At 54.6% G+C, this 27,516-nt stretch overlaps 1 protein-coding gene across 11 annotated transcripts in view; it reads left to right on the forward strand.

Moving 5' to 3' along the window:
• Positions 562-27,516, forward strand: part of DMTN (dematin actin binding protein) — a 31,337-nt gene continuing 4,382 nt past the window's right edge. The window contains exons 1-10 of one of the 11 annotated variants that reach the window (XM_018052259.1): positions 562-839; positions 18,415-18,621; positions 18,868-18,942; positions 19,679-19,834; positions 20,774-20,818; positions 21,158-21,257; positions 21,661-21,717; positions 21,968-22,120; positions 22,560-22,684; positions 23,548-23,653. In XM_018052259.1, the coding sequence (XP_017907748.1) occupies positions 18,604-18,621; positions 18,868-18,942; positions 19,679-19,834; positions 20,774-20,818; positions 21,158-21,257; positions 21,661-21,717; positions 21,968-22,120; positions 22,560-22,684; positions 23,548-23,653 (835 nt within the window). In that variant the 5' untranslated portion in view covers positions 562-839; positions 18,415-18,603. Of the gene's footprint in view, positions 840-5,577; positions 5,778-6,812; positions 6,937-8,325; positions 9,082-18,414; positions 18,622-18,867; positions 18,943-19,678; positions 19,835-20,773; positions 20,819-21,157; positions 21,258-21,660; positions 21,718-21,967; positions 22,121-22,559; positions 22,685-23,547; positions 23,654-27,516 lie in introns of those variants that run through there. The other 10 variants (XM_018052258.1, XM_013966099.2, XM_018052256.1 and 7 more) reach the window with 10 other exon arrangements.

A 27,516-nucleotide genomic window follows, 5' to 3' on the forward strand; every position in this document is an offset into this window, starting at 1 on the left:
GATGCTGAGGACCACCGAGCATCACAGCCGCACAACCCCCACCCCACCCCCGCTGGAAAGGGGCAGGACTGCCACTAACCAGGGCGGCTCCCCGGGGCCTCACGCTGGAGTCTCCCCTGAGGGTGGGGCGGGCCCCCAGTAAGGAAGGTAGAAAAGTCAGTCTCCCTGAACCGAATGGGAAAGTCAGCGGATTCAAGGTTCCTCAAATTCTCCTCCCCATTTCCCTCAGTCTGCCCCCAGCCTCCGAATTCTTCCTGGCCAGACGGTAGGAAGGGACTTTTGTTTCGGTGTCAGAAAAAAAAAAAAAAAAAGTGGGAGGAAAAAAAAAAAAAAGAGCGCTGGCCATTCTTCACATTCCACTACCGAGGCCTGCACCCCCAATCCCTCAACTCCCAGCCCCGGAATAAAACCATTTTCTTGCAAACAGGTTATCTGAAGGGGCGCGGGAGAACTGCAAAACTGAACTGGGGACAAACTGGGACAAACGCCTCTCCGAGAGGAGAGGAGGCGAGCGCACAGGCCCGGGCGTGGTGCGACAGGTGGAGGCCGGGCTGGGCCCCGCACGTCCCTGCAGGGGCAGGGGACACGGACAGGGGCAGCCAGGAGGGAGGGATGGCCGGCAGGCTCCGCACCTCCACCCCGCAGGAGGCTGGCGGCCCACGGCGCGCCCCTCCTCCGCGGGCTCGAGTTTCCTGGCTGGCACCGCGCGTCCCGTGCGACCTGCTGGGGCGCAGAAACCCCAATCCTGGGGCCGGCCGGAGCCACCAGGGCCGAGGACGCCTCCAGGGCAGCCGCGGGCGCTGCAGCCTCCTCGCCCGGAGCCAGATTGCTTTTTTCCGGTGAGGAGGTCGGGTGGGGGAGGAGCGCGGAGGGGCAGAAGGGGAGGGAGGACGAGCCCGCGTCCCGAGTGCCCAGGTCCCCGCGGGGGGCGGGGCGGGGGCCACACCTGGGGGAAAACGCGATTAGAGGCTGCGGCTAGAAAAGGCGGGGTGTTCCGGGCGGCAGGGGCAATCCTCCCCGCCTTCCTCCCAGCCCCGAGCTCCTCTGGTGGGCTTTCCAGACGCCTCCAGGTGTGCATTTGGGGAGTGGAACTAAGAGGCCGTAAAACCCGCCCCTTTCCTCTTTTGCCACGGCTTTTAATCTTGTCAAGCGGGGAGGCCCTTCCTAGCAGTGGCCCCTTCTCTGCTCTTCTCTCGGAACACTCTCTCGGAGCCCTCTCTTCTGCGGATGGACCCCCCCCTCCCCCAGCCTCAATTTCCCTTCCCTTTCTGCGAAAATGTTAAGGGGAGAGGGGGTGTGGATTTTGGAGAGAGAAGAAAGGATGAAAGACATCCCTTTTTCCCCTCTCCTCCCAACAGTGGCCTAAAAATAAGGAAAGAATGGAAAGTGGTGGGGGGGATGGGGGCTGGTTTAGTCAAAAGGGGAGGTGAGTGGAGTGTGGTCCAAGTGGATGGGGGTGGGGGGATCAGTCACCTCTCCCTGGGTGAGGACTGGAGCCCAGGCTGACACCCCCAACTCCTGGGGAATTTAGACGGCCATAGCCAAGAGGGAGGTCCCCAAGCCATTCTCCCTCCAGCTTGTCATAATTGCTTTTCACTAGGTTGCTTTTTCCTCCCCCCCCCAATCACAAAGAGTCTTAATCCTGGCGGGGACTGCGGGAAATGTGTAGGGGTCGTTTTCTGCAGGGGAGAGTAGGGAGGGTGGTCTGGAACTACTGCACATAACAGGCGAGTTCAATGGGATTTTCAGGGAAGGGGCAACGCCCCGTAATTACCTGAGGACAAAGGGTTGGGGCCCTAGGTGTGGAAGACTGGACTTGGGGGGCTGAGGGAGGGGGCTGAGAAGGAGGTGTGCTGAGGAGGGGGAGTTCTTACAATCCCTCCGATTTCCGCAGGAATTTGAGACATTCTTTAAAACTCTGGACCATTTCCCCCCAGCCGGGCTCTCAGGCCCACCCCCACCCCTCCCTGGCTGGGGTTAGAGAGAGCTTCAAAGGTGCACGGGGCCCTTTGTCTTGCCTCCCCTTTCTTCTCTGCCTTTCTCCGGCCCCTCCCTCCCTCTCCGTGACCTCCCCAGCTCAGACAGGCCTCTGGGGGCCGGTTCCAGAAAGCCCTCACTGTTTCCTTTCTTGCTTTTTGAGGTGGTGAGACCTGGCGGGGAGGGACAGGGAACGGGGAAGGGTGAGAAAAGAAGGCAGCTGGGGAGGCCTGTGCCACCTCTGACAGTGCCCTAGCCCCACTCCCACCCCGAACCTGGCCAGTCTCGGCCCCACTTGTGGTCATGGGTCCCCGGCTGGGCCCTAGGAGCCATCTCACCCCACTGTTTCATGCCTCTGCGGAGTACAGGCTCTGCACCTGGGGTGCCTCCTCATGCTCTGTGGAGATATGGAGAGTGTGGAGAAAAAAAAGTATGTTCAGCTCCCACCTCCCACCTGGCGGTGATTTCCAAGATGCTAAAAGGAAGAAAGCAAAGGAATGGTCTCTAATAATGGGACCTGGTGTGGGGGCGTGGGGGTGCAGAGGTGGGATTGAAACTATCTGTGACTGTGGCAAGAACTTGAAGGAGAATTCCCGTAGACCTCCAATGGCAGCAGCAGCTCTGGTTGCTTCTGGGTGCCCTAAGTATTCCAAGCCAGTGTGAGGGTTGGGAATGGACATAGTGGGTTGGAAGACACTTAGGGTGAGTTGAACACATCCGCTTCAGGGAGGGTGTGGCAGGAGGGGGGCAGTGGCAGCTCACCTCAAATCCTGTGCTCCGTTTAGGATGCCCAAGAACTCTGGCTAAGAATAGCCTACCTATTGATTTCACCTTTTCTGTCCTGTCCTCCAAACAGCCAGCTGAGGCAAGAGGGCAGCTGAGGCAGGAAGTCAGGGCAGAGATCCTCTCATGCTTTAGCCCTCCAAGCTGGCTTCTAACTAACGTCTGTCTGTTCAGTCCCTCTGACTCCCCTGGCTGGGAAGTCAGTCACCCAGCCCCAGTCTTACTACCCTGGACACTTGGAAGGACCACCTGTCCTGGAAGCTCTTTCCTCCCTGGCCCGCCCTAAACCGTCCTTTCTTCCTTCTCTCCGTCTTAGACTGTTTCTTTCCTGGCCCTGCTTCATAGAAACATGCCCTGAGATTTGCGCCACTCGCTTATTCCCCTGTCTCTGAGAAAACCAGCATGTCAGCCTTGCACCCAACTGCTTTCTCCACCAAACTCTGCACCTTGGCTGGACTTCCCAAGGTGCAGAGACACTGAGCTCTGTCTCAATGACTGCAATGGCTTTCCACGTGGTCTCTCTCCTACACACACATTCCTCAGGACATCACATAGTTTGTTCAACTCGCCTTGCTTCCTCTTACACCACAGCTCTGCCTCTATCACACCATCTCTAGCAGACTCAGCATGGCTTGCAAGCTCCTGCCCAGTCCTGCCCAGGCCCCCCCTTCAGCCCTATCCTTCCAGCTCTCCTTCAAGAATGCTGGCAAAACTACAACTCTTGCCATCCAACAGGTACACTGGGCCTGTTTTTTTGGGGGTTTTTTGGCCATGCCACACAGCTTGTGGGATCTTAGTTCTCTGACCAGGGATCAAACCCTTTCCCTCTGCAGTAGAAGCATAGAGTCCCAACCACTGAATTGCCCAGGAATTCCCCCTGGACCCATCTTTGCTGAAGAGTTTCCCGTTGCCCAGGATACCCTTCACCAGCATGCTGGCATGTCCAGACCACGGCCATCTCCTCAGCTCCACAGATGCCCTTCACTCTCCCAGGGACGATGGCCATCTCTGCTGTCCCTGGTTCCTCTGGCCACAAACTTGCCCTCGCTTTAGGGCACGTATCATGGCTTTTCCAGAACTGTGCTTACTATGGTCCTAATAATAGCATAGTCCTGGTTCTGCGGGACAACACGGGACTCTGATGTAGATTTAGTCAGTGTTTGGCTCCCCCGTAATACCCAGCACAGTATGTTACACAGAGTATTTATTGAAGAAATAAACCAACTGGAGACCCAGAAAGAAGTCCAGCACCTTGTGGTCCCTGAAGGTGGAGGTAGGATGAAAAGTCAGAATCCTGCCTCTAAGCTCCATCCTTAGGTGGACTTGAGCAGGAGTGTCCTAAGCAGTTAATCCAAATCTTTATGTATTTCCTACAACATACAACCGCTGTGTTACTACAAAGATGGACAGGATAGTGTGTCATCCTCTGTCAAACTCAAGATGCTGGAAATTTAATCGAGGCGGGGGTGGATAAACCTATGGGGCTTCCCAGGTGGCCGGAATGGTAAAGAACCCACCTGCTGGTGCAGGAGATGTAAGAGATGTGGGTTTGATCCCCGGGCTGGGAAGATCCCCTGGAGGAGGTCATGGCAACCCACTCCAGTATTCCTGCCTGAGAAATCTCGTGGACAGAGGAGCCTGGCAGGGTACAGTCTACAAGGTCATAGAGTCGGACTCAACAGAAACAACTTAGCACATAGGCTATACCTACAAAAAGGCAGTTCTTTTAAGGACTGTGGGAATCTGTCTCTTACCCCTAATGGATATATCATAGATTGCAAAGCAGCATTTGGTACATTCATGGGAATTCCCTAATGGTTTAGTGATTAAGGAGCAGGGGTGTGGGTTTGATCCCTGGTCAGGGGACTAAGATCTCACATGCCACACTGTGGCAAAAAAAAAAAAAAAAAAAAAGGTGCTATATCCCCAAAGAGTGAAAGGGGAGGAAATAAAGACATTGATGTGTACTGAACTCCAGAGATGTGCCAGGCAGCACACAAGGCGAGCTCACATTGGAACCCCTCATTTAGTGGGTGAGATTATTCCCATGTCATGTGTGGATGGGCTCAGACTCCGAGATGTTAACTCACCCATGCCCGCAGACAGGGAGGAGGACAGTCAGGATTCTCTCCTGTCTGTGACACCTATAGTGCGATGTCCTCCACTCCTTGGCCAGGCACAGTGGCTCCAGGGATGTATACAGGGGGGCGGTGCTGGGAAGAGCTGGGGTTTGCATGATCTTGAAGAATGAACAGGATCTCTGTTAGCAAAGAAGACCCACAAGGGGGAAATATTGAGAGTGAAAACAGCAGGGGAAGAAGGGCTTTGAGACAGGGAAATGTTGAGATTTGTTACAGGGCAAGGAGGAGCTGTGAGCAGTGAATGGGTTTGGCTGGCACTGAAAGTTTGCATTCAGGCAGTGGCAGGAAAGGATTGAGCCACGTTATGGCGATTAGGTCTCTGCTGCCACAGGAGGAAATGGTGAGGGGCTTTGAGAAGGGAGGTGACCAGGTGCGATTGTGGGGTAAGGGACTGGAGGAGAAGGGCTGGTCTGGGGCAGCCGCTGGGACTAAGGTTCTGGGATCTGACAGTCAGTCCAGTGTTTGGAGATAGGGGATGTATCTTCCAAACTGATGAGAAAGGCTCACTCGGAGGCCCTTGTCTTTCTTTTTGTTCTGCTGGCCCAGTTCTCTGGCACTGTCCCTTCTGGGCCGCCCAGGGGCCCAGCCAGCCTCTCCAGGAGTTAATGTTTAGACCTCCTCGGGCAGGTCATGCAGGGGGCGGGGCAAGGGGTACTGGAGTGAGACCAGAGGAGGGCACAGGCCCCAGGGAAGGGGCAGGCTGCAGGGCCAGCATCCAGTCAGGATAGCTGGCACCAGTGACCTTGCTCGGGAAAGAACCAAGAACTAGGTATCTTGGGCCTGGGACCACCCTTCTGAGAGGGGCAGGAGCCCCCGCCCCCTCCTGTGGACTCCAGCACCCATCCTCAAGGCCTTGAGGCACTGCTGAGCCTAAAGGTAAGCTCACTCCTCCTATTAGCAGCCCGCTGGGTGCAGCCCAGCGGTGCCCAGGAATCCTGCCCAGGCCCAGCTTACAGGTAACCTGGTGTTCAGGTGTGCTTGCTTCTGGATTGAAGCTTTTTGCCTCCAGTCTCCTCCCAGCCTGATGGGGTGACCGGCAAGCAAGGGGGAAGACTGGACCATTCCACTGGCCTTGAGGAGTCTGGGACCTCCGCAAGAGAAGAGGGCTAGAGGCAGAGCAAGTCTCCCCATAGGGCAAGACCAGAGATGAGGGGAGGCAGGCGAGGGAAGGCCTTCTGGTCTGGCTGTGCCCTCGCAACACACACACACACATCACATACACACATCAGGATCCCTCAGCAAGGAATGACCTTGACAGCTACCAAGCCTCAGGTCGACAGAGGGAGCCCTAACTCCGCAGTCCCCTTGGCTCCAGGGCTGGCTCTTGGGAGTTTCACCCAAGGTATTGGCCTGCCCCTGGATGGACGTTCCTATGGACTGAGGGACTGTGGGAATGGGCCCTTTGGGAATGAAAGAGCTCTCTTCCGAGCTCCGACCTTCCTCTCAGTCAGGGGAATGAGAGAGTCTATGGCTGGGAGGAGGTGCTCAGAGAAAGTGGAGGGGTGGCACCGGGAGACGTCTGAACCCCCATGGCCTGAGTGCCCAACCCCAGCCACACCCAGGGCCTCTCCTTCCTGCCAGAAGCCGCCCTCTGACCCTTCAACAGAAGCTATCCCTCCCTTGTTCCTACTGTTCTTCCCAACTCCACGCTGTGCTTTCTCCACTGGGGGATGTTGCCCAGTGCCGTCTCCCTCCCCAAGACAGGCCTGTTATCTGGCCCTGAATTAAGGTTCTCCTGAGGCCTCCTCGGAGCCAATCCCAGAGCCTTATAGAAGGAGAGGGAAGGGGAGAGTGGTGGGGCTCCTGAAGCTCCCCCACCCCCACCCCAGCACTGAGGCCCCCTCCCTCTATCACCGAAGAGGAGGCAATAGGAGTCACAGCCGCCTCCTCCCCCCTCCCTGCCGCTGCTGCCTCTTCGGCTGAGCTGGCAGGTTGTCTTGGCAACCGGAGGCGGAGAGGAGATGCGCCGAGGGATGGAGGTGTATGTCACCGAGGAAGCCGCTGTGCTCCTGCCCCACGCCCCAGGCCCTTGAAGGTACCAGAGAACCCCCCATCCCCCCCTCCCCCTGCCCTTTCCCCTCACCCCCCAACTCTCTATCCAGGGTGCTTGTTTCCCTGGGGAATGCTCCACTCCTATCCATTCCTCCTGAGCCACCGCATTCCAGGCCCCTGTCCCCGCTGTCTCTCCTGGCGACAGCTCATTCCAGCCCTACCTCTGGGGACCCTGGCACCGGAAGGCAAATCTCCTGGACTGGAGTCTGGGGGAGGGGGTGGCACATGGAAACAGAGAAGGAGCCGAAGCAGTGGGAAAAAAGGAAAAATTCTAAAGGGCTCTCTGGCGTTTGGTCTCCTGGAGTGGGAGATGGAGGCTGTGCAGGACTAGGGTGGGGCCAGGACAATAAGGGTGGGGCTGCAGGGTCAGAAAGCTGAGAGGCCAGGCTGGCTGTCTAGAAAGGCCTGGTTCTCCTCTGCTGGGTGTGTGGCCTGCTCCTGCCACATCACGGGCGCACCTCTTCCTGCAGCATCTCCTGGCCTTTTTCTTATGGTTCCATGGATCCTGTGTTTCTCCCTGTCTCCCCGTTCCACAGTACATCCATCAGCTAAGCCCAGATTCTTTCCACTCTTCCTCAGCCACTCAGCGACCTGTCGTCTTAATTTCTCCTTTCTGGAGCCCATCCTTCAGGATTCTTTCTTCTCTGTCTCCCACTAACCCAGACACATCTCTCCCTTCCTGTCCCTACCTGTCCTCTCCTGCCCTTCTCTCTTTAGAAAGAAGTTCCAGAGCACACTCTCACCTGTCCCCTCAAGACCCTCCCCCTGTGATTTTTCCATTCTGTTACCCCAGAGACCCCTCCCCAGATTCTAGATTTCCCCAAAGACAGCTGATAACATCAGCTGAACGGCTGTGGGCAGTGGTTACCAGGGCAACAGTAAGGACTGCCTAGGTAGGCAAGTGCACAGAGGTGGAGAGGGGGCAGGGCTGGGGCCAAAGTCAGCTGGCAGGGTTCCCTCACCTGCTCCCAGGGGTCACACATGAACCAGACTCTGGGCTGAGCCCAGAGGGAACCAAAAGGCCAAAGACAAGGTCCCGGAGTGGGGGGTGGTTTTCCCAGTGTCTCTGTTCCCACAGTTCTACGGAGGGGCCTGGGCATGCCCTGGCAAGAACTTCTCTTTTGCAGACCCCGCCCTGGAGAGAGGATTGTGTCCTTCCCACTAACCACTGCTGTGCTCTGTCCCCCAGAGATTTGGGTTATGGAAGGGCCAACTTGGTCTCTTGTCCTGAGGACCTGGTCTTCTGAATCCTCCCATTCTGTCCTCCCCAGGAGAGGGTTAATCCTTGGGTAACCAATTCTGGCATCCAGCCCACACACTCCTCCCCTTCAGTCATCTCTGGGCTTTCACACCCTTCACACCCCGGCGGGGGTGGGGGGCAGCGGTGTGGAGGGGGAGGCACAGACCCCAGAGGCCTGGCTGGTGGTGGGTGATGAGTGGGAGAGACAGGTGCTTGGAGAAACCAAGTGTTGTCACCCCTTCTGTGGTCAGTAGAGCCCCCTCCCCCGTCCCCCACGCAAATGCTGGCTGTTTAGGAGGCTCGAGGGGCTGTGTGTGTGAGCATGAGTGTTGCTGGGCAGGGGGTGGGTGTGGGAAAGGGAAAAAGGCCAGCGGCTGGCCGTGTCTGCTTCCGATTCTGCTTCGTCATGATGCCTGGTTAATGCTTCTCTTGTTTGAAATGGATTGAGCTGCAGCGAGCAAGCGAGGTGGAAGAGCCGACACACAAACACACACCCGCAGGCCAGCGGCCACACGCTATCAGCTGGAGGTGGGGAGGGTGCAGGAGTGGGGAGCTGTGGCCCGCCCTGCCGCCGTCTGCCTGGCCTGCCCACCCGCGCACACGCCCTCCCGCCTGGCCAGGGATCGAGATCCGGGATCAGCAGAGGAGTAGGGTGGGGGTGAGGGAGTGGGGACCCAGAGGGTAGGTCCCCTCCTTCGCCAGCTCCCCACCCACTCGCCCACCCCAAGCCAGCTTTTATCTGGTTATTTGTACTCCGGGAAAGCACGCTCGGTTCCTGGAAGAGTCTCCTATTACCTGGACTCTGAGCAAAAGCTGCAGCCCCGGATCTGCGTCTGCCCCTGCCGGCTTGGGGCCTCAGAGCATCTGGGCCTCAGTGTCTGGGAAGAGGTAGGTGGCAGGACCCCTGACATCCCCCCCATTCCCCTCCCTGCCTCTCTTCTCCTCTGTGGGCATTTTGGCCATAGCACCTGCCTGGAAGTGAGGTTCTGAGTGGGGGTAGGAGTCCTTGGGGAGGGGTCAGCTGTGGCCCCTTGTTCAGTGGGAGAATGGGCTGGACCCTGAGGCTAGCCGGGTTTGGTCTGATCCACCTCCTTCTGATTTGGGGGGCTGGGGTGAGCCGTGGTATCACCGGTATCACCGGTATGACCGAGTAGCCCTCTTCACCTAGCTATGCTGGCCAGAAGTCCCAGTGATGGTGGGTTGTGGGGGGTGGGGTGAGTTGCCTGGTTTGGTTGGAGAGCTTTCTGTCTTTGCTGAATGATGGGAGGGGAGTGGGGGCTGCCGGTCTGCCAGTCTCCTGCCACCTTGCCACAGATGCTCTTGAGAGGGGAGTAGTTCACTCGGAGGCCTGAGTGCCATTGGTGTAGGGCCTGCTCCTTCAGGGAGGGGCCCAAGGAGCCCCCTTCCAGCCCTTAGCTGGCCAGGCTAGGTGGCAGGGCGTGGCCACAGGCCTGACTACGGTGCTCTCCGTGTGGGCTGTAGAAATGCTTGAAGGGGAGGTGGGTGCAGGGGAGCTAAGCAGATGCAAAGGCACCCAAGGAGGATCAGAAGTACCCCTTGCTAGCTCTGCCCCTCCCTCTGCCTGGCAGGTCAGGCTCCCTGCCCTTTAGGGGCAGAGTGTTTTCTTCCCAGGGGACTGGGTTGCCAGGATTCGAGTCAGGGGAGCAAGGACAGGTATGGGAAAAGGCAAGCAGTCTTGCTTTGGGAAGGAGGGGACACGGGGAGTGCCCACGGGATGGGTCAGTGGGGGCTCTGTGTGCCTTGCCATGCACATGCTTGGGGAGGGGGTGTCAACCCATGGGGCAGGTGACTGTGAGCCTGGAGAACAGCAGACAGGTGGGGGGTGTGAGCGGGTGTCAGAGGCACCGCATGGCAGCGTGGGGGGTCCTTGCTGGAAAAGTGGGGGCGTGATCTTGCAAGCAGTGTGCGTTTGCTCTGCACCTGTGTTTCAGCGGGGGCTGCCTGTGTAGGTGAAGTGCCTGTGCCCCTAAGGGGGAGTCTGCGCTCCGTGCTGCCAGCCTTGCCATGGCCACATGTCCAACACCTGAGCCAAATTGTCCACCTGGGGGTGCAGGTCTGAGGAATTCCTCCTTCGGAGCTTATGCGTATATGTAAAGACCAGGATAGGGATGCCCCCAGGATTCAGGAAACTGAATTTGAGAGGCCATCTCCCTTGCATCTCCCTTGCACCAGCCCTATCCATCCAGCTGGTTAAAGTGACACCACCATCTGCCCACAAGACCAGCTATAAATAGAGGCCAGAGCAGGAACAAGCCGAGGACCAAGCAAACCTGAGGGTCTGGGGGGCATAGAAAGATGAGCCTCTTCAGAGCTGGGGGTGTAGATTGAGGATACAGAAACCCAAGAGAGAGCTAAAAGAAACCGGAAGATGAGATGCATATTTAGGGGAGCGGGGAGGAAGGGGGTGCCTAGGGCCGGGCCCTGCTGTCATCAGAAGTAAGGGGCAGCAGGGCCTTGAGCAGGTTCCCGAGATGGGACTCAGATTTCGGGCCCTCCTGCCCCTATGTGATGATGCTTCGCCAGAGCGTGAGGGGGTGCTGTTGGGGGTTGGCATTAGAGGAACCTCAACCCTACTCCTAGCAGATAGACCAGGGCTTAAACATGGGGGTGGGGAAGAAGGATAAAAAGAGAGGAGGGGAGTGGAGACTCCAACAGTCTTAAAAAGGTGCAGGCGCAGGCTTGGCACAGGATGTTTCCATGAACCACCAGCCCAGGGTAGGGGAATCTGAGGGGCGACTGTGGGTGTCCCCCCCTACCCAGACACAGACACAGACCCCACCCTCAGGGCCTCCCCTGTAGGGCCAGGCTGCTCTGGCCCACCCTTCCCCTCTCCACCCTGGGATGCTGTTTTGGAAACTGGTGACCTAGCTGGATCCTGCCTTTATTTCTGGCATTGAGTTGTTGCCACAGTAACTGCGGGGGTGGGGCCGGGAGGGGGAGAGGGTGAAAGGGAAACAGAGCCAAGGGAAGAAAGATGAAGAAAGGAAAGAAAAAGGGGATGAAAAGCAGAAAGAGCGGGATGGGACTCAGAAATGGAGCGAAGCAGGCAGGGACACTGTAAATGAAACTGGTGAAAAAGGAGAGTAGAATCGTGCTCGCCTGACCCTTAACCTACGGGGACAGCCTGCCCATTGCGTAACCAGTTTACCCGTTTACTGTCTGCACAGCCAGCCTCCAGCCTGGCTTCTCCATGCCCCAGGGCACAGAGCCCGTACGCCAACCCCTTCCCCCAACCCCCAGCCTCTCTGCTCCTTGTCCACAGGCCAGTTCAGCGGGCAGGATTTTAGTGGCTCCGCAGTATAAGATTAGCGCACGGGACCCCAAATCGCAAGTCCCTATTAAAGTGGGATCTTTGGGGACCCACGGAAAAGAGCATTCATTGGCTTTGATCCGAGATAGACCTGGGTAGGAATTCCAGCTTGACTTTTATGGGGAGGTGCGAGGGTAGGGGCCGGGGGGGAGTTGGCAAGTTAATCTCTCAGCCGTATTCTCATCGCCTAATGGGGAGACGTAAACGTGTGTGAAGCTAGAGAGGATGGGTGCAAGTCCCTGGCCCAGAGCAAGTGGTGGTTGGTTTAGAACGCGGGCGGGGGAAAGCTGACTAGAGGATCCAGACCACCGGTCGAGCCTCCATTTCTCAAAGTCCAGGGAGCCGAGGCAGGTTCAGCTCCTACCTGGAACCGGCCCCTGCGAGGATGGGTGGGCGGGCCTTATCACCCAGGCCAAGCGGCTCTAGTTGCTATGGAGACGGGGCGGGCGGTGTGAGGTGCAACCGGGCTGGGGGTTAAGATAAGGCGCAGCTGCACAGCTGGGGGAGGGTGGGGCGGCGATGGAAGGACTGGGAGCAGCGGCGCAGCTGAGATGGCCCTTCCGCCACCTGGGCTGGCCTTCCTCCGCGGCGCTTTCCCTTTCCTCTCATTGAGCCCTCCCTTCCTGCTGCAGCCTGCCCTCTTGGTCTGTACACCGGAGGCAGCCCGGACCTGGGAGTGCACGTGCAAAGACCAGGGGTGTGCACCGGTTGGGAGCAGGCGCGGATCGAGTAGGGGTAGCTAGTGCGGACGCGCGAGGAAACTGGCTTTGGGAGGGGCTACGCGTGGGTGGAGTAAGCAGTTCGCGGGCGTAAAACGTGATTTGAGAGAAGCTGCGAAAACACTCCCTCCGTCCCTCCCTTCCCCTTCGCCTTTCCCTCCCCCCACGCCCCTTACTCCACCGCGAAGCATTTTCTCTGCTGGCTTAATATTTCACTAGTAAGACCTTCACTCCTTCAGGTTAGTCCCGAATTAACATGCCAGGTCCCCGAAAGGATAAGATATTAACAATTGCCGCAGGGTGCTTTCCAACACACCAGGCGCTGTGGAGAAAGAAGGTGGATCAGAGCAGAAAGCGAGGAGACCCAGCCCAAGGGATGAGCCGGGCGCTGTGGAGAAGGGGCCGGGGCTAGAGCGGGGACGTAGTTATTCTGAATAATTTGAGTGGCTGCGCCTGTAGGACCGTGTTCGTGCAGGGGAGAGTGGGGCGTCTCAGTTCAAGACCTTGTAACCTGTGACCTGGTTCACGGTGGCCCTCTCCCCTCCCTCTCTGGGCAGTGACCACGCTGATGGGCAGTCACTGCCCCACGCTGTAGCCACCCGCAAATGGTGTTCAAGGGAAGGTTGCATGGGCCACCCCCAGCTTCAGCCTGAGGCTCCAGGACCCGTAGAAGCTCTGTTCTCCCAGCTGCTCAGCTGTCCACAGGCCCCACCATGACCCTTACAGTCCTTTCTACTCTCTTCAGCCTCTGCCTAACCCACCTGGGCTTCCCTGGTGGCTCAGATGGTAAAGAATCCTCCTGCAGTGCAGGAGACCAGGGTTGCATCCCTGGGTGGGGAAGATCCCCTGGAGGAGGAAATGACAACCTACTCCAGTATTCTTGCTTGGAGAATCCCATGGACAGAGAAGCCTGGTGGGCTACAGTCCATGGGGTCACAAAGAATCTGACACAACTGAGAGACTAACCCTTTCACTTTCAACCCACGTGTTGGGTCTGCATATGCCCTTCTGTCAATTTTCCTGGGAAAATAGAAGCCTCCTGATTGGGATCAGCTCCCTCTAAATGCCCCTAGGTTGCAGTTACCAACTTCCTTTTCTTCTCCTTTCAGAGGAGCCATAATTTCTTTCTCTCTACTCTTCACTCTCCACTGAGAGCCTTTACTCCTCACTCCCCACTGCTTACAAACCTGTTCAAGTCTCCCTTTTCCTGAAAAACCTTCAACCAGGCTCACCTCCTCCATAGTTACTCTCCTGCCTGCTTATCACACTTCTCAGCACTGCCCCTCCCTGGCCTACGCATCCTGGCCACCTGCACCCCTCCACCCTGCCCCCCATTACTAACAAGGAGGCTTCATGCTTCCACCTGCACCCCTCCACCCTGCCCCCCATTACTAACAAGGAGGCTTCATGCTTCCTTTGCAGATCCTCTCAGAGGCTGCCAAGGCCTTGACAGCCAAACTGATGAGCTGTCTCTCCTGTACACACATCTTCCCTTCTCTGGGCAATGGACTCTGGGCTTCTCGACATTCTTTCTCTTAAAAAAAAAAAAATTATATATATACATTTGGCTGCACTAGGTTTTAGTTGCAGCATGCAGGATCTTTAGCGGTAGAATGTTCCCTGACCAGGAACCCAGCTTTGAGAATGTAGAGTCTTAGCCACCAGACCACTTGGGAAGTTCCTTCATGACATTCTTTCTCAACCCCTCTTTCCCTCCCCAAATGTCTTTCTTTCCAGGTGGCACAGTGGTAAAGCATCAGCCTGCAATGCAGGCAACTTGGGAGTCAGGGCTTCCATCCCTGGGTTGGGAAGATCCCCTGGAAAAGGAAATGGCAACCCACTCCAGTATTCTTGCCTGGAAAATTCCATGGACAGAGGAGCCTGGCGGGTTACAGTCCGTGGGGTTGCAAAGAGTAGGACACGGCTGAGCATGAGCACACACCACCCTTTCTCTCATATTTATTGCACCTTCACTGTTTATTAGGTCCTTTACAGAAAATACAAAGAATCACTAGGTATACCCCCAGCCCTCGTCTTTGCCCTCCCATCTCCAGATCCTTTTTTTCTTCTAGTCCTCTAGGTACTTCCCAGAATGCTATTTGTGATCTTCTTTCTCCATTGGCAACCTCATGTGCAGACTACCACCTCTAGCTCAAATGGCTCCCAAATTTGTGTTTCCCGCTACTGCCCCCACCTCAATATCAACCTGGCAAGAAGTGAACTCATTGCCTCCCCTTCTCCTGTCACTATCTGCTGCTCCTTTTGGTGGGGTTTCCAGATCCAGCTCTGTTTTGCACATTCTGCCTCTTCGGCCCCAGGCCCAAGTCTAGCGCCTCACCATGCCCTGCCTGGACTGCTGCCATAACTTCCTGGCTGGTCTTTCTGTGGACCTGAAAATTCATCTCCCAGTCTGCAGCCAGACTCATTTCCCCAAAGCACTGCTTAGATCTATCACTTCTTCATTTTGAAAAAAGTTCCTAAGCATTCCATAGCCCCAGTTGCCCACGGAATACATTCAGAATCCTCTAGTCTAACTCAAGGCATCTACAGTCTGGTCCCCAGCCTCCTGCCCTAAAACTGTCTCAACCTCCTGAGCTCCACAGTTCAGCCATGTTTGCTGTCCCCAGACAGACAGTGCTTCCCCGTGTCTCCAGTTTCCATCATGCTGCTATCTCTTCCAAGGATCCCTTTTTAGTTTTTGCAGGATCTCCAATTAGTCATTTTTCAAGGCCTGCCTTAAATACCTCCTCTTGAAAGAAAGGATTTTCTTTGGGGCTCAGTCAGCAAAGAATCTGCCTGCAATGCATGAGATGCAGGTTCAATCCCTGGGGAGGGAAGATCCCCTGGAGAAGGAAATGGCAACCGACTCCAGTATTCTTGCTTGGAAAATCCCATGGACAAAGGAGCCTGGTGGGCTACAGTCCATGGGGTAGCAAGAGTCAGACATGACTTAGTGACTAAAACCACCAACACCTCTAAGAAATTTTTTTTTATTCCCCCCTCTTGATATACTCCATTAGGAGTGATTCCTCTCTCCTGTGACCTCTCACAGCCCCTTATACCATCTTTTTTTGTTTTGGCTGCACCTCATAATTTGTGGGATCCTAGTCCCTCAACTAGGGATTGAACTCTGGCCCTCAATAGTGGGAGTACAGAGCTCTAACCATTGTATCACCCCTTATACTATCTTATCTGGCATATGTAACTGTTTGTTTGCATGGGTATTATCTACACAGATGGCCTCATTTCTGGAGAGGCAGCTTAGCTTCTTTGACTCATCACTCTATTCTCCATAAGACCACAATGGTCTGTGGTCATTGAAGAGTAGGTGCTCAGAAAGTATTTGGTGAATGGATGGATAAAACAATACACAACCCGGTGGGTAGGTGGATGTATGTATGTATGGGTAGGTGGATGGGTGGATGGGTGGATGGGTGGAAGGGTAGGTGGATGGATGGATGAGTGCTTGCCTCTAGGACTAAGTCAAGTGTATGGCTATTTTGATATTGTCTGTTAACACGGTAAAGATGAAAGAGGAGTAAGAAGGAGCTAATAGCTCTTTGAATATATACTAGAGTTTATTCTGGTCCTCAGACACCTAGTTAAAAGCATTACAAAGTAAGTATTAAGAAAGCAAGAGTAAGATGAAGCTCTGGAATGAAGTCTTTCCATGGGCACCAAATACCTAGTGTAACCCTGATGGTCAGAATCTCATCTTAGAAATGCTTGACTCTAAAATTCCAAAAAGACTTAAGAAGTGTGGCAAATGCTAGTCTGTCCACACCGTGAACCTGACACAGTACTGGGAAGGCACTATGACTCATGCCAGTGCTGAAGACACAGTCATTTTCACCTCCACAACGCTGGACAAGTTTTAACCTCTTTGAACCTCAGTTTTCTCACCTGTAAAACAGGTCTACCTTATAAGGTTGTCAGGGGGATGAAACAAAATAATCCTTGTAAAGCGCTTGTCAAAATACCCAGCTTAAAAAAAAAAAAATACCCAGCTTGAGTATTCAAATAATAGCTATTATTATTGTAGAAATTAGCAGTCATTCTAGTTGGCAAAAATACATATCAAGCAACATATAATCAAGGACTGAGTTACATGGCCTCTGTTTAAGTTCCACTGGAATTCAGAGTAGAGTTTATCAGTGAGGACTAGAATAACTGGGAAGGTCTCCTAGAGAAGTGTTAAGGATGACCCTTGAAGGATTGGTGGGATCTGGAAGAAGAGAGTAGTTCAAGGGCATACACGAAAGCAGGGGAGTGGGAGTGAGCTGCCTATGCTCAAGGAGGCAGTTTGGTGGTAGAGAGATAGTGAGAAATAGAATGGCCTGATATAGAGTAACAGATAAGACTGGGAGCACCAATGACCTGTCATTCATGACCTTCTGTGGCAAAGAGTGGCTATAAAAAAAGCCATCTAAATTCATCAGTCCTCAGGGAGATAGACATCATGCTGCTGCTGCTAAGTCACTTCAGTTGTGTCCGACTCTGTGCGACCCCATAGACGGCAGCTCGCCAGGCTCCCCATCCCTGGGATTTTCCAGGCAAGAACACTGGAGTGGGTTGCCATTTCCTTCTCCGATGCATGAAAGTGAAAAGTGAAAGTGAAGTCACTCAGTCGTGTCCGACCCTCAGCAACCCCATGGACTGCAGCCTTCCAGGCTCCTCCATCCATGGGGCAAGAGTACTGGAGTGGGGTGCCACTGCCTTCTCCGATAGACATCATAATAGTTAACATTTTACATAGAATTTATATTTCAAACACATCACATGTTATAACTTGCCTAATAATCAGAACAACCCTATAACAGATATTGTGACCATCTTCCAGTTTACAGATGAGAATATGAGTCACAGAAAGGGTAAGTAACTTGCTCAAGGTCACACAGCTTCTGAGTAGCCGAGTCTCCTCTCCCCAGTCACTCCAGTCCAGAGCCCACACTCTTAACCACTACATGATTGCTGCCTCTTCCCTGTACCTTTTGTAGCCATCAGCTTTCTCATCCTGTGGCTTACTGCCAGCAGCTGGAAGACAGTCTCACTGTCACCATCACATTGGAAACTCAGCCAGGCATTAAATGAATGGTTATTATGTGTTTGGTCCAGGGGTGTGTGGGGAGGATGGGAGGATTGCTAAGGGAGTTACCGAGGAGGCAGATCTGGGCTGTGCCCAAAGGGGAACTCCTAATCTTTGCAGCAGATAGGACCCAGCTCCCCAGGATCCAGCCCGGAGGCCTTTCTGCTGAACCAGGGGGCTCTGGCTTTACAGCAAAGTAGTACCTCAGAGGGCAGCCTCAGCTCAGGCATTTGAAGATGGTAGGGAAACTGGGATGTGGCCTTGGTCCCCAGGGTGCTTTACCAAATGCCTGCAAGTGAGATTGCCTGTTGTACCGGGACAGGCACAGGGGGCTGTGGCTCCCTCCCTTCTCCACTGGGCAGGGATCCTACCCAGGGCAGTGAGACAGTTCCCAGTCAGTGGCCTGACTGCTTCCCACCAAGTTGCCTTCGCTCCGTCCTTCCCTTCTGCTGTAGCCATCTCATAGTATTACTAAGACCTTCTGTGTTAAAGCTTTCTGGGGTGGCAGGGGACTTCCCTGTCAGTCCAGGGAAAGTTAAGCCTCTGTGCTTCCAACGCCCAGGGTACATGGGTTCCATCCCCTGGTGGGAGAACTAAGATACTATATGCCATAATGTGGGGCAAAAAAATAAAAACAAACAAAAAAACCACCACACCTTTCTGGGCTATGAGAGGGTGTGGTACCTCGGATAGTAGGTTAAGAAGGAGAGGGGCAACGGCCCAAGAACAGAGCCAAGGAAAGGTCATGGCAAGGGAGTGAAACCCTGGGCCTGAAACTGACCGCAGGCCGGGCAGGGCAGGTGTGAGGAAGAAGGGATGTGGAGACTGCCTTGGGAACGGCTGACCCCTGCCGTCATTTCCTTTCCAACCAGAGAACAATGGCTTAAAAACAAGTGCAGCCCGTCCGCTTTCCCGTCTCGCCGAGGGCCACAGGCGGCTCGCTTTCCCCGAGGGCCGAGCAAATGAGAAAGCCGAAGCCCTGCTCCCCGGAGATAAGCTGAGCCAGAGAGGGCTGTCCTCGCCCCCGCCCTCAGAGATTGCGGGGTCCGACAGCCCCGGCTGGCACGTTCTCCCTCCCCTTCCAGGCCCTGCACTCGGCCAGCAGCCTGGACAGTCACCGAGGGATGAGGGCGCCACAGCCTGGGGGAGCGCCCTCTCTGCTCTCGCGGCCCCGAGCGCGCAGCGCCCAGGAGCTGGACAGAGCCTGACGCCTGCGTCGTCTCCTCTCGCGCACAGGATCCCGAGAGTGATCCGACCGTCCACATCCTTGCTGCATGGAACGGCTGCAGAAGGTGCGCGGGGCTGCACCCACGCAGGGGCAGTGGGATGCTGGAGACAGAGGGGCACGCCGTGGGGTCCCGGCTCCCTGCAGAGGGTCAGGTCCGGGAGTCAAGGGTGCCACCTGGTGGTTGCCCATGGCACCGCACCCCGCGGCCCCGGAGGCCTAGGGAAGCCCTCCTCTACCCCAGCCCGCTTGCTCCAGCCCGGCCCTGACACCCACACACATTCCCACCTGCCTGCCTTCTCGCTCTCCCCAGCAACCACTTACCTCCCCTGGGAGCGTCAGCTCCTCCCGAGACTCCAGTGTTCCCGGCTCTCCCTCCAGCATCGTGGTGAGTACCCGTTGGCCCCCAGGCGTCCTCAGGCTGGGAGGAGGGAGGAGTCAGGGACAGGCTGTGTGCTGGGCAGCTTCACTCAGACGACGATGGTCCTGCCAGGGTTGGCAAGCAGAGAAAGCCCCAGATCCAGAGAAGATTCCACGCACCCCCTCCTGCTGGTCTGGTCCTGTCTCCTTGTATCCAAAGTGCTAGGTGAAGGACCATCATTGTTTTAAGATCACTCTAGCATCACCGACTGAATGGACATGAGTTTGAGTAAACTCTGGGAGTTGGTGATGGACAGGGAGGCCTGGCATGCTGCAGTCCATGGAGTCCCAAAGAGTCGGACACGACTGAGCGACTGAACTGAAAACCCCTTAGGGGCTGCCCTGGTGGCCCAGTCGGTAAAAAATTTGCCTGCAATGCAGGAGACCCAGGTTCAATTCCTGGGTTAGGAAGATCCCCTGGAGAAGGGAATGGCAACTCACTTCAGTATTCTTGCCTGGAGAATCCCACAGACAGAGGATCCTGGCAGGTTTCAATCCATGGGGTCACAGTCAGACACAATTGAGTGACTAACACTTTCACTTTAAACCTTTAGAATGAAAAGAATAGAAATGTTAACTTATAGGAGCTGGTCTCTATCATGGCTGCCCATCTTCTTCCTAATAAATTGAAATCGGGCTCATAAGGTCAGTATTCTAGATGAGGCTTTTGGCTCCTCTGTTCCATGGGTACCATTTCCCTTCAGGCCAAGATGGACAATCAAGTGCTGGGCTATAAGGACTTGGCTGCCATCCCCAAGGACAAGGCCATCCTGGACATCGAGAGGCCTGACCTCATGATCTATGAGCCCCATTTTACCTATTCTCTGCTGGAACATGTGGAGCTGCCCAGAAGCCGGGAGGTAAAGGGTGGGAGGGTCCTCTTGGACGGGACTCGGGGCAAGGGGTCCCCCAGCTGCACTAGGTGGGGGGCAGGATCCCTCTCACACTTTCCTTCCTGGAGGCCAGATGCCAAAACAAGAAAGAGAACCTGTGCACGGGAATCACCACTCAGCTGGTGACTGAGTGTTTGTACTACAAAGCAGGTAGAGATGGACTGGCCTCTGGCCGGTTCCAGGTGGAGAGCAGGAGAGGCCACGTCTGAGTGGTAGCACCACAGAGTGAGGTCATGCAGGAATGGGGCGCGAGTGGGCAGAAAGTGAGCACATTTGTGGAAAGCATGCAGAAGCCAGCAGCTCAGAGGTCGAGTTTAGCAGCCTGAACTTGGAGGCCGGAAGTCCTAGCTGAGTGTGAACTGTGTGATGGTGTGGTCTCAGTTTCCCCTCCTCCAAAATAGAAGTGATACCTTCGCCCGTCCACCTCACCAGGTAGTAAATGCATGAGATAACTCGGGACAGGTACTTTGCAAACTGTATTGGAGAAGGGGGCTGTGTCATGGCTGAGTGGAGAGAGACGGCCAGGCTATGGGGAGACTTAAGCCTGGTGAGGGGCCCTGACTCCATCCTGGATACTGTGGGTCTTGTCCCTTCCCGTCGTTGCTCGGCTCTGGGATCAGAGCCACCTTCAGCTGGCCCTCAGAGCACATGGACACTGCTCCAGAATCCTCAGCTTCTTCTGCTTCTTCATGGGTCCTCGGGAAAGTTTCAGGACCCTCTTCAGGAAAGAGAGGGTGGAAGGCCAGCCCTGAGAGCTGGCAAGGACTGAGAGAGAAGAGGTGGCCCAGAAATCAGCGGAGCAATTGCAGGATTGGGCGCGGGGGAAGAAGTGGCCCACCTGGGGCCTTAGGGACGAGGGTTTAATCCCACCCTTGTGGCTCTGACCAGCCTCCTCTCCATTCACAGCGCTCGCTGTCACCCAAATCCACATCCCCCCCACCATCCCCAGAGGTGAGTCTGCCCCGCGCCTGACACCGGTCCAGCCCTGCTCTGATGGGGCTAGCCCCTGCCCCACACACATCCAGGCTGGGCTTGGCAGAACCTAGGGGGTGATGGAATCAGTGGACCTTGTCCTGTCACTGGCCAGCTCTGGGTCCATCTGTGTCTGACCCAAGATCTCATTTAATCCTTTCTCCTGGATCAGGCATCATTAGTAGATCAAGTCCTTGGACAGCCCTCCTCTGCCCTGGGGTTGGGGACGTGTGGGCTGCTAGGGTGGGAGCACCAAGATAGTGGAAGGGGTGGGGTGGGGGCCTGGGAGCTGCAGGGAACCGCACTTCTGCTCTGCAGGTGTGGGCAGAGAGCCGGTCTCCTGGAACCATCTCTCAGGCTCCAGCCCCCAGAACTGCTGGGACCCCCCGGACCAGCCTGCCCCATTTCCACCATCCTGGTAGGTTTTACTGTCAGCATGGCTACGTCCTTGCCCTAAGACCTCTTTTTTTCCTTCAGGAACCCAATTGCATTACTCTCAGTCCCCTATTCTCTGGAGTATATGCACACCACCAGAACTGGCTAATGCTGGAACCCAGGCAGAGCTCCCAGAGAGAGTGGACCTGTTGTATTTTCCCTCCCACCCAGACAGAAAAGTGTGAAACATCCCAATCCCTGAGGGAGGGATAAATTCTAGGATCTCCAGTTCTGTCTTGGCTCTTGGCAGGCCCCTGAGAACTTCCTACCTCCTCCCAATCCATGTCTTCATTCCCTTCTCTGACCCAGCCTTCCCGTCATCATCACTGTCATCTCTCCCCATCATCACCACCTCCTTCTCATCCACTGTTGCTCCCTCTCCACAGAGACCACTCGCCCAGATTCCAATATCTACAAGAAGCCCCCCATCTACAAGCAGAGAGGTGAGGGTTCCCCTGACGGACCAGCACCCCTGTTCCCACCACCTGCTGGGAGGCTGCACTGAGGGTGGGAGGGCCATAGGAGCAGAGATGTTCATAACATGCCCTGTTCTCTTCCTCGCGTATTGCTCTTGTATCCACGATCTTACAGGTGTGAAGAGGGAGACGTGAGCAAGTGGGAAGCTGAGGTGGGAGGTGGCCTGCTGAGCAGGGTATGCCCGGGCTGACCTTGACCTCCCCTCCACCCCTGCAGAGTCCACTGGAGGCAGCCCTCAGAGCAAGCACCCCATTGAGGACCTCATCATTGAGTCCTCCAAGTTCCCCGCAGCCCAGCCTCCCGACCCCAACCAGCCAGCCAAGATCGAAACGGACTACTGGCCGTGCCCCCCATCACTGGCTGTCGTGGGTAGGAGAAACTGCTGGAGAGGGGAGAGGGAGGCCCAGACACGGCCTTGTAAGCCCTGCTGAAGCCCCAGGAACCCACTCCCACCCCCTACATGAACCCAGCATCCGCATCCCTCTCAGTGTAAATGACCCTGCTTGTTAGTCATTCATTCACTTTCCGTTCGTTTCTTTCACTGCTTAACAGATATTTGTTGAATTTCTGCTGCATCCCAGGCTCTGTGATGAGAGTTCTGGAAAGAGAAAGAGAAATGAGACGAGGTCTTGGTCCCTGGTGACTTTTAAGTCTCATGAGCATGTGTCTTGCATCTTCACTGCAAGACTAGAAAACATTGCTTTGATTTTAATGATTTGCAGTGTTCCCTTCAAGGTGCAGCCCTAGAGAGATGCGAGTTGAGTGCGTGGTTGATTGACTGATGTGCCTGTTTGCCTGTGTTCCCTAGAGACAGAATGGAGGAAGCGGAAGGCGTCGAGGAGAGGGGCCGAGGAGGAGGAGGAGGAGGAAGATGACGACTCCGGGGAGGAGATGAAGGCTCTCAGGGAGCGGCAGAGAGAGGAACTCAGTAAGGTAGCGTCTGGAGACCCCCGCCCGCCTCCCTATGTCATCCTGGGCTTCCTTCCAACGTGGCGGCTGGAGAGGAGAGAGACCCAAAACTGGAAGCTACCAGCCCTCTCAGAGCCTGGCCTCAGAAGCCACAGGGCAGCCTTCCAGTGTCCCATTCTGATCTGAGTGACTTCATGTCTGAAAAGCATGCTGGTCAGAACATGTGAGGAATTCCCCTTCTTTGCCAGGATGTCAGGCTATGCTTTGACGGGGACACAGGGACTGCATGTCACTGTGGGGGACGCCACTTATGATTAGGACCAAAGGCACAGAAAAGGGTGGCGTGGACAGTGCTAGGCTTCAGCAGCCACAGTAGTTCATGGGATGAGGAGAAAGGAGTGAGCAGACTGCTGGCCTCCAAGCAGAGAGAGGGGGTCCAGGGAGTCAGAGAAAGGCCACTGTTGGTGACATGGGCTTGTGCTCTGGGCATTGTGGCCTGGGATACAGAGGCCCGTGGAGCAGAGGTAACACCAAGCAGCTCTGACTCTTTGCTCTCAAGGGTGACCAGACCCAGTGCGGCAGAGCTTCCCACAAGAAGGACAGGCTCCATGGGCTCCAGGCTACCAACCAGCCCCTCAGGAGCTCTGTCCCCACTCCTGCCTGTGCTATACCAACTCCAAACCTTTTGGAGATGAGAAACAAGTATCAGGACTTCCCTGGCAGTCCAGTGGTTAAGACTCCATACTTCCAATGCAAGGAGCACGGGTTCAATCCTTGGTCAGTGAACTAAGATCCCAGATGCCATGCAATGCAGTCAAAAAAGTTAAAAACAGAAACAAACAAGTACTGATGCCGCCTTGGATCCATCTTCCTTTCTCCTTCCGCAGGTTACTTCCAACTTGGGAAAGATGATCTTGAAAGAAGAGATGGAAAAGTCATTGCCTATTCGGAGGAAAACCCGCTCTCTGCCTGACCGGACACCCTTCCATACTTGTGAGTGTCATCGAGGGGGCTGAGAATCACCTGGCTAGACCATGAATCAAATACTCTGCTGAGTCTGTCACGTGCCCAGCCCTGTGCTACTGTGGGTGTACAAGAGGGAGAAGATTCTGGTGCTGGCCCAGGGTGCTCACACTCTCCTTAGGGCAAGAGCACCAGCTATGGAACAAAATGAGATGACAAAAAATGGCATCAGTTAAAACAGAATTAGCATATTTCATTTAATTCAACAAGCATTTATTGGGTGTCTACCGTGTTCTTAGGGCTTCCCTGGTGGCTCAGAATGTAAAGAATCTGCTTGTAATACAGGAGACGCAGGAAATGCAGGTTCTGTCCCAGAGTTGGGAAGATCCCCTGGAGAAAGGAATGGCAACCCACTTCAGTATTCTTGCCTGGGAAGTCCCATGGACAGAGGAGCCTTGTGGCCTACAGTCCGTGGGGTCACAAAGCATCGGACGCGCCTGAGTGAGCAACTCACACTTCACCATATTCTTGATCCCCGGGGATATAAAGAGTAAAACACTATAGTGCTGCCTTCTGGTAGCTTCAGGGCATGGGGAGAAGTAACATGGAAATGGCTTTTAGCACAGCATAGCAGGTGCTGGGAGATGAGAGCTACATTTGGAGTTCTTTGAAAGGATGCTGACAGGGCCTGGGTTCCAGAGTTGGAGTCTTGCAGAATGAGACACAGTGAGTGGGGGAGAAGGGCAGTGAAGATCCCAGGGATGGTGTGGGAGCAAAGGCCAGGAGCAGCAAACATCCAGACCACGGAGAAGGCCTCTGGAAATCTGGAACTACAGAGCACAGAGCCTGTGGTGGAGTGGCCAGGGCTTTGGTGCCATAGTGCTCATCACCAGGACTAGCCTGGGCTTCCTTCCAACATGGTGGCTGGAGAGGAGGGGGGCAGATCTGAGAACCCCAAACTGGAAGCTTGAGGCCTCTCGCTGCCTGGCCTTGGAAGCTGTAGGGCATCCTTCCAGTGCCTTCTTCTGGTCAGAGCAGGTCATCAGGCCCCCCAGACACAAGGGAGAGGAAAGAGATTCTGCTTCTTGATGAGAGGAACCACCCAAGGGCACACAGGCTCAGAGATGATGTTGCAAGCCATCTTTGGAGACAATCTGCCACCCTTCCCAGTTGTCTGGGTATAAGCTAAAGATTTTCATAGGCCAGGGAAGAGGGAATGAGTTTGAAAATTATACAGAAACAGTCTGTATAGTAATAACCCAGAACTTGAAATTTTTCAATTTTACAATGATGCAAAAGCAATATGCATTCAGGAGAAACTAACTGTACATCCAGTTTTGAATGTTACATTTTCCCAGGCTAGTGATGTACAGTATGATGCTCTCTTGACTTTTTTTTTTTTTTGGCCACATTGTACAGCATAGGAGATCAAACCTGTGCCTGTGCCCTCAAGAAGCCCAGAATCTTAGCCACTGGACCACCAGGGAAGTCCCACGGTGCTTTCCTGAGATGCTGGACAGCATCAGTGAGCCATAGCTCCCAGTCAGTCACACCATCAAGACAGGAAACAACCCGTGCACTTAACAACCCCAGGGGGCTGTTCTGTTTCTCACTTTGAGTACAGTATGCAGTAAACTACATGAGCGATTCAACACTTCATTGTCAAATAGACTTTGTGTTAGAGGATTTTGCCCAGCAGTAGGCTCCTGTAAGTGTTCTGAGCACGTTTAAGGTTGACTGGGCTAAGCTCTGATATTTGGTGGGTTCAGTGTATTAAATGCATTTTTTTTTTTTTTTTTTACTGTGATGGGTCTTCATTGCCATGCAGGCTTTCTCTAGTTGCAGCGAGCTTGGGCTAATCTACTTGTGGTAGAAGTGCCTCTCATTGAAGTGGCCTTTCTTACTGTGGAGCACAGGCTCTAGGGTGTGTGGGCTTCAGTAGTTGTGGCACATGGGTTCAGTAGTTGAGGCTCACGGGCTCATTAGTTGTGGCCCATGAGTTCAGTTGCCCCGTAGCATGTGGGAATCTTCCTGGACAAGGGACTGAACCGGAATACCTTGCATTGCAAAGTGTATTCCTAACCACTGGACCACCAGCAAAGCCCTGTTAAATGCATTTTGACTTGCGATGGTTTATGGGCTCGTGACTCCATCATAAGCCGAGGAAGGTCTGTAGAGAAGTTGTAATCAACAGGACTGAGTGGCTGATTGGATTTGGGCAGTGAGAGAGGGATGAGTAGGGGGTTTTGCCTTGGGTTCTGGGTAAAGACAGACCTGGGGCAGGTGTCAGGGGAAAGGTGAAGACACTGTTTGGGATATGTGGGTCTTAAGTGCATGTAGGTGGGATGCTGAGTTTGACTGAGTTGGAAGCTTGAGGGGTGTGTCAGGGCTCAGGTAGAATCTTCAGCTTTTATGTGGTAATGGGACCATGAGAAAAAATCTCATTGTGTAGACAGAGAGGAGAGAAGGACAGGCACCGAGGGCTTAACAAGGTTCACCGAGGGCTTAAGGGTTTGAGGAGCACTTAACTATGCTCTCCTGGGAGCACTGGCTGGGAAGAAGTGGGGAAAGAGACCCAGTCTTAGGATGCAGGAGGCTGACCTTGAAAGGGTCTGGGACTTGGACCTGGGAGCAGGCCACATGAGAAATTGGGCAAAGAATCAGCCTGCGATGCTGAAGACCTGGGGTTGATCCCTGGTTTGGGAAGATCCCCTGGAGAAGGGAATGGCAGACCACTCCAGTACTCCTGCCTGGAGAATCCCCATGGACTGAGGAGCCTGGCAGGCTATGGTCCATTGGATCGCAAAGAGTCAGACATGACTGAAGCGACTTAGCCCACATGCACGCTGAGCTCAGGGTGAGGCTCAGTGAGAGTGGTGAAGGTTCAGAACAGTTTCTGCTGGGGATGGGAACTGCGTAGAGGGTTTAGGGTCTGTAGTGATACTCATCCACGCGGGGCGGGCTTCCCTGGTGGCTCTGAGAGCCACACAGGGTGGTGCTTCCCATAGCCTGTGGGCTGAAGGGGAGCACAAGGTTGTTGCAGATTAGATTTTTTTGTTTGTTTGTGTTTTAACAAGAGGAGTTTTTTTCTTCATATTAAATGTTTAAAGTATTTACTTTATTTATTTGGCCGTGCTGGGTTTTAGCAGCAGCAGGCAGGATCTTCGATTTTCATTGTGGCATGCAGGATCTTTAGTTGCAGCATGTGGGATCTAGTTCCCTGACCAGGGATCGAACCCGGGACTCCTGCATTCGGAGCATGAAGTCTTAGCCACTGGGCCACCAGGGAAGTCCCAGGGTTAGAGTTTTGTAAGGCAGGTGCTGAGGGACTAAGTGCCCAGATGAGCTGCTAAGTGTGGATGGAAGTGTGAAAGTAAAAGTGTTAGTCGCTCAATCGTATCCGACTCTTTGGGACCCCTGTAGCCCACCAGGCTCCTCTGTCCATGGGATTCTCTAGACAAGAATACTGGAGTGGGTTGCCATTCCCTTCTATAGGGGATCTTCCCAACCCAGGGATCGAACCTGGGTCTCCTGCATTGCAGGCAGAGTCTTTACTGTCTGAGCCACCAGGAAAATCCAAAATACTCAAGGTTATATGCCCAGTCACAGGTTGAAGGTCAGGGGAGAGTGGGGGATGCAGATGCTGGAGGCCCCATGAGACTGACCAGCAGCTGTGCCAGCAATGTGGCTGATGGAAAACTTCAAACAAAGAAAGGCGCTGTGACCCCAAAGTGGGATACCCAGGCTTCAATGTCAAGGTGAAGCTGCTATGGACAACAGGATCCAGGAGCTGACCATTGGAAGGGGTTGCCTGCTATGGAGCAGAAGTGAAGGTCACTGGGTTGGGGGACTCAAGGAACTGTTAATGCTCATATATGGCTGGGACATCCACC

This window comes from Capra hircus, chromosome 8 (genome assembly GCF_001704415.2).
Source record: "Capra hircus breed San Clemente chromosome 8, ASM170441v1, whole genome shotgun sequence".
Classification (NCBI taxonomy): Eukaryota; Metazoa; Chordata; class Mammalia; order Artiodactyla; family Bovidae; genus Capra; species Capra hircus.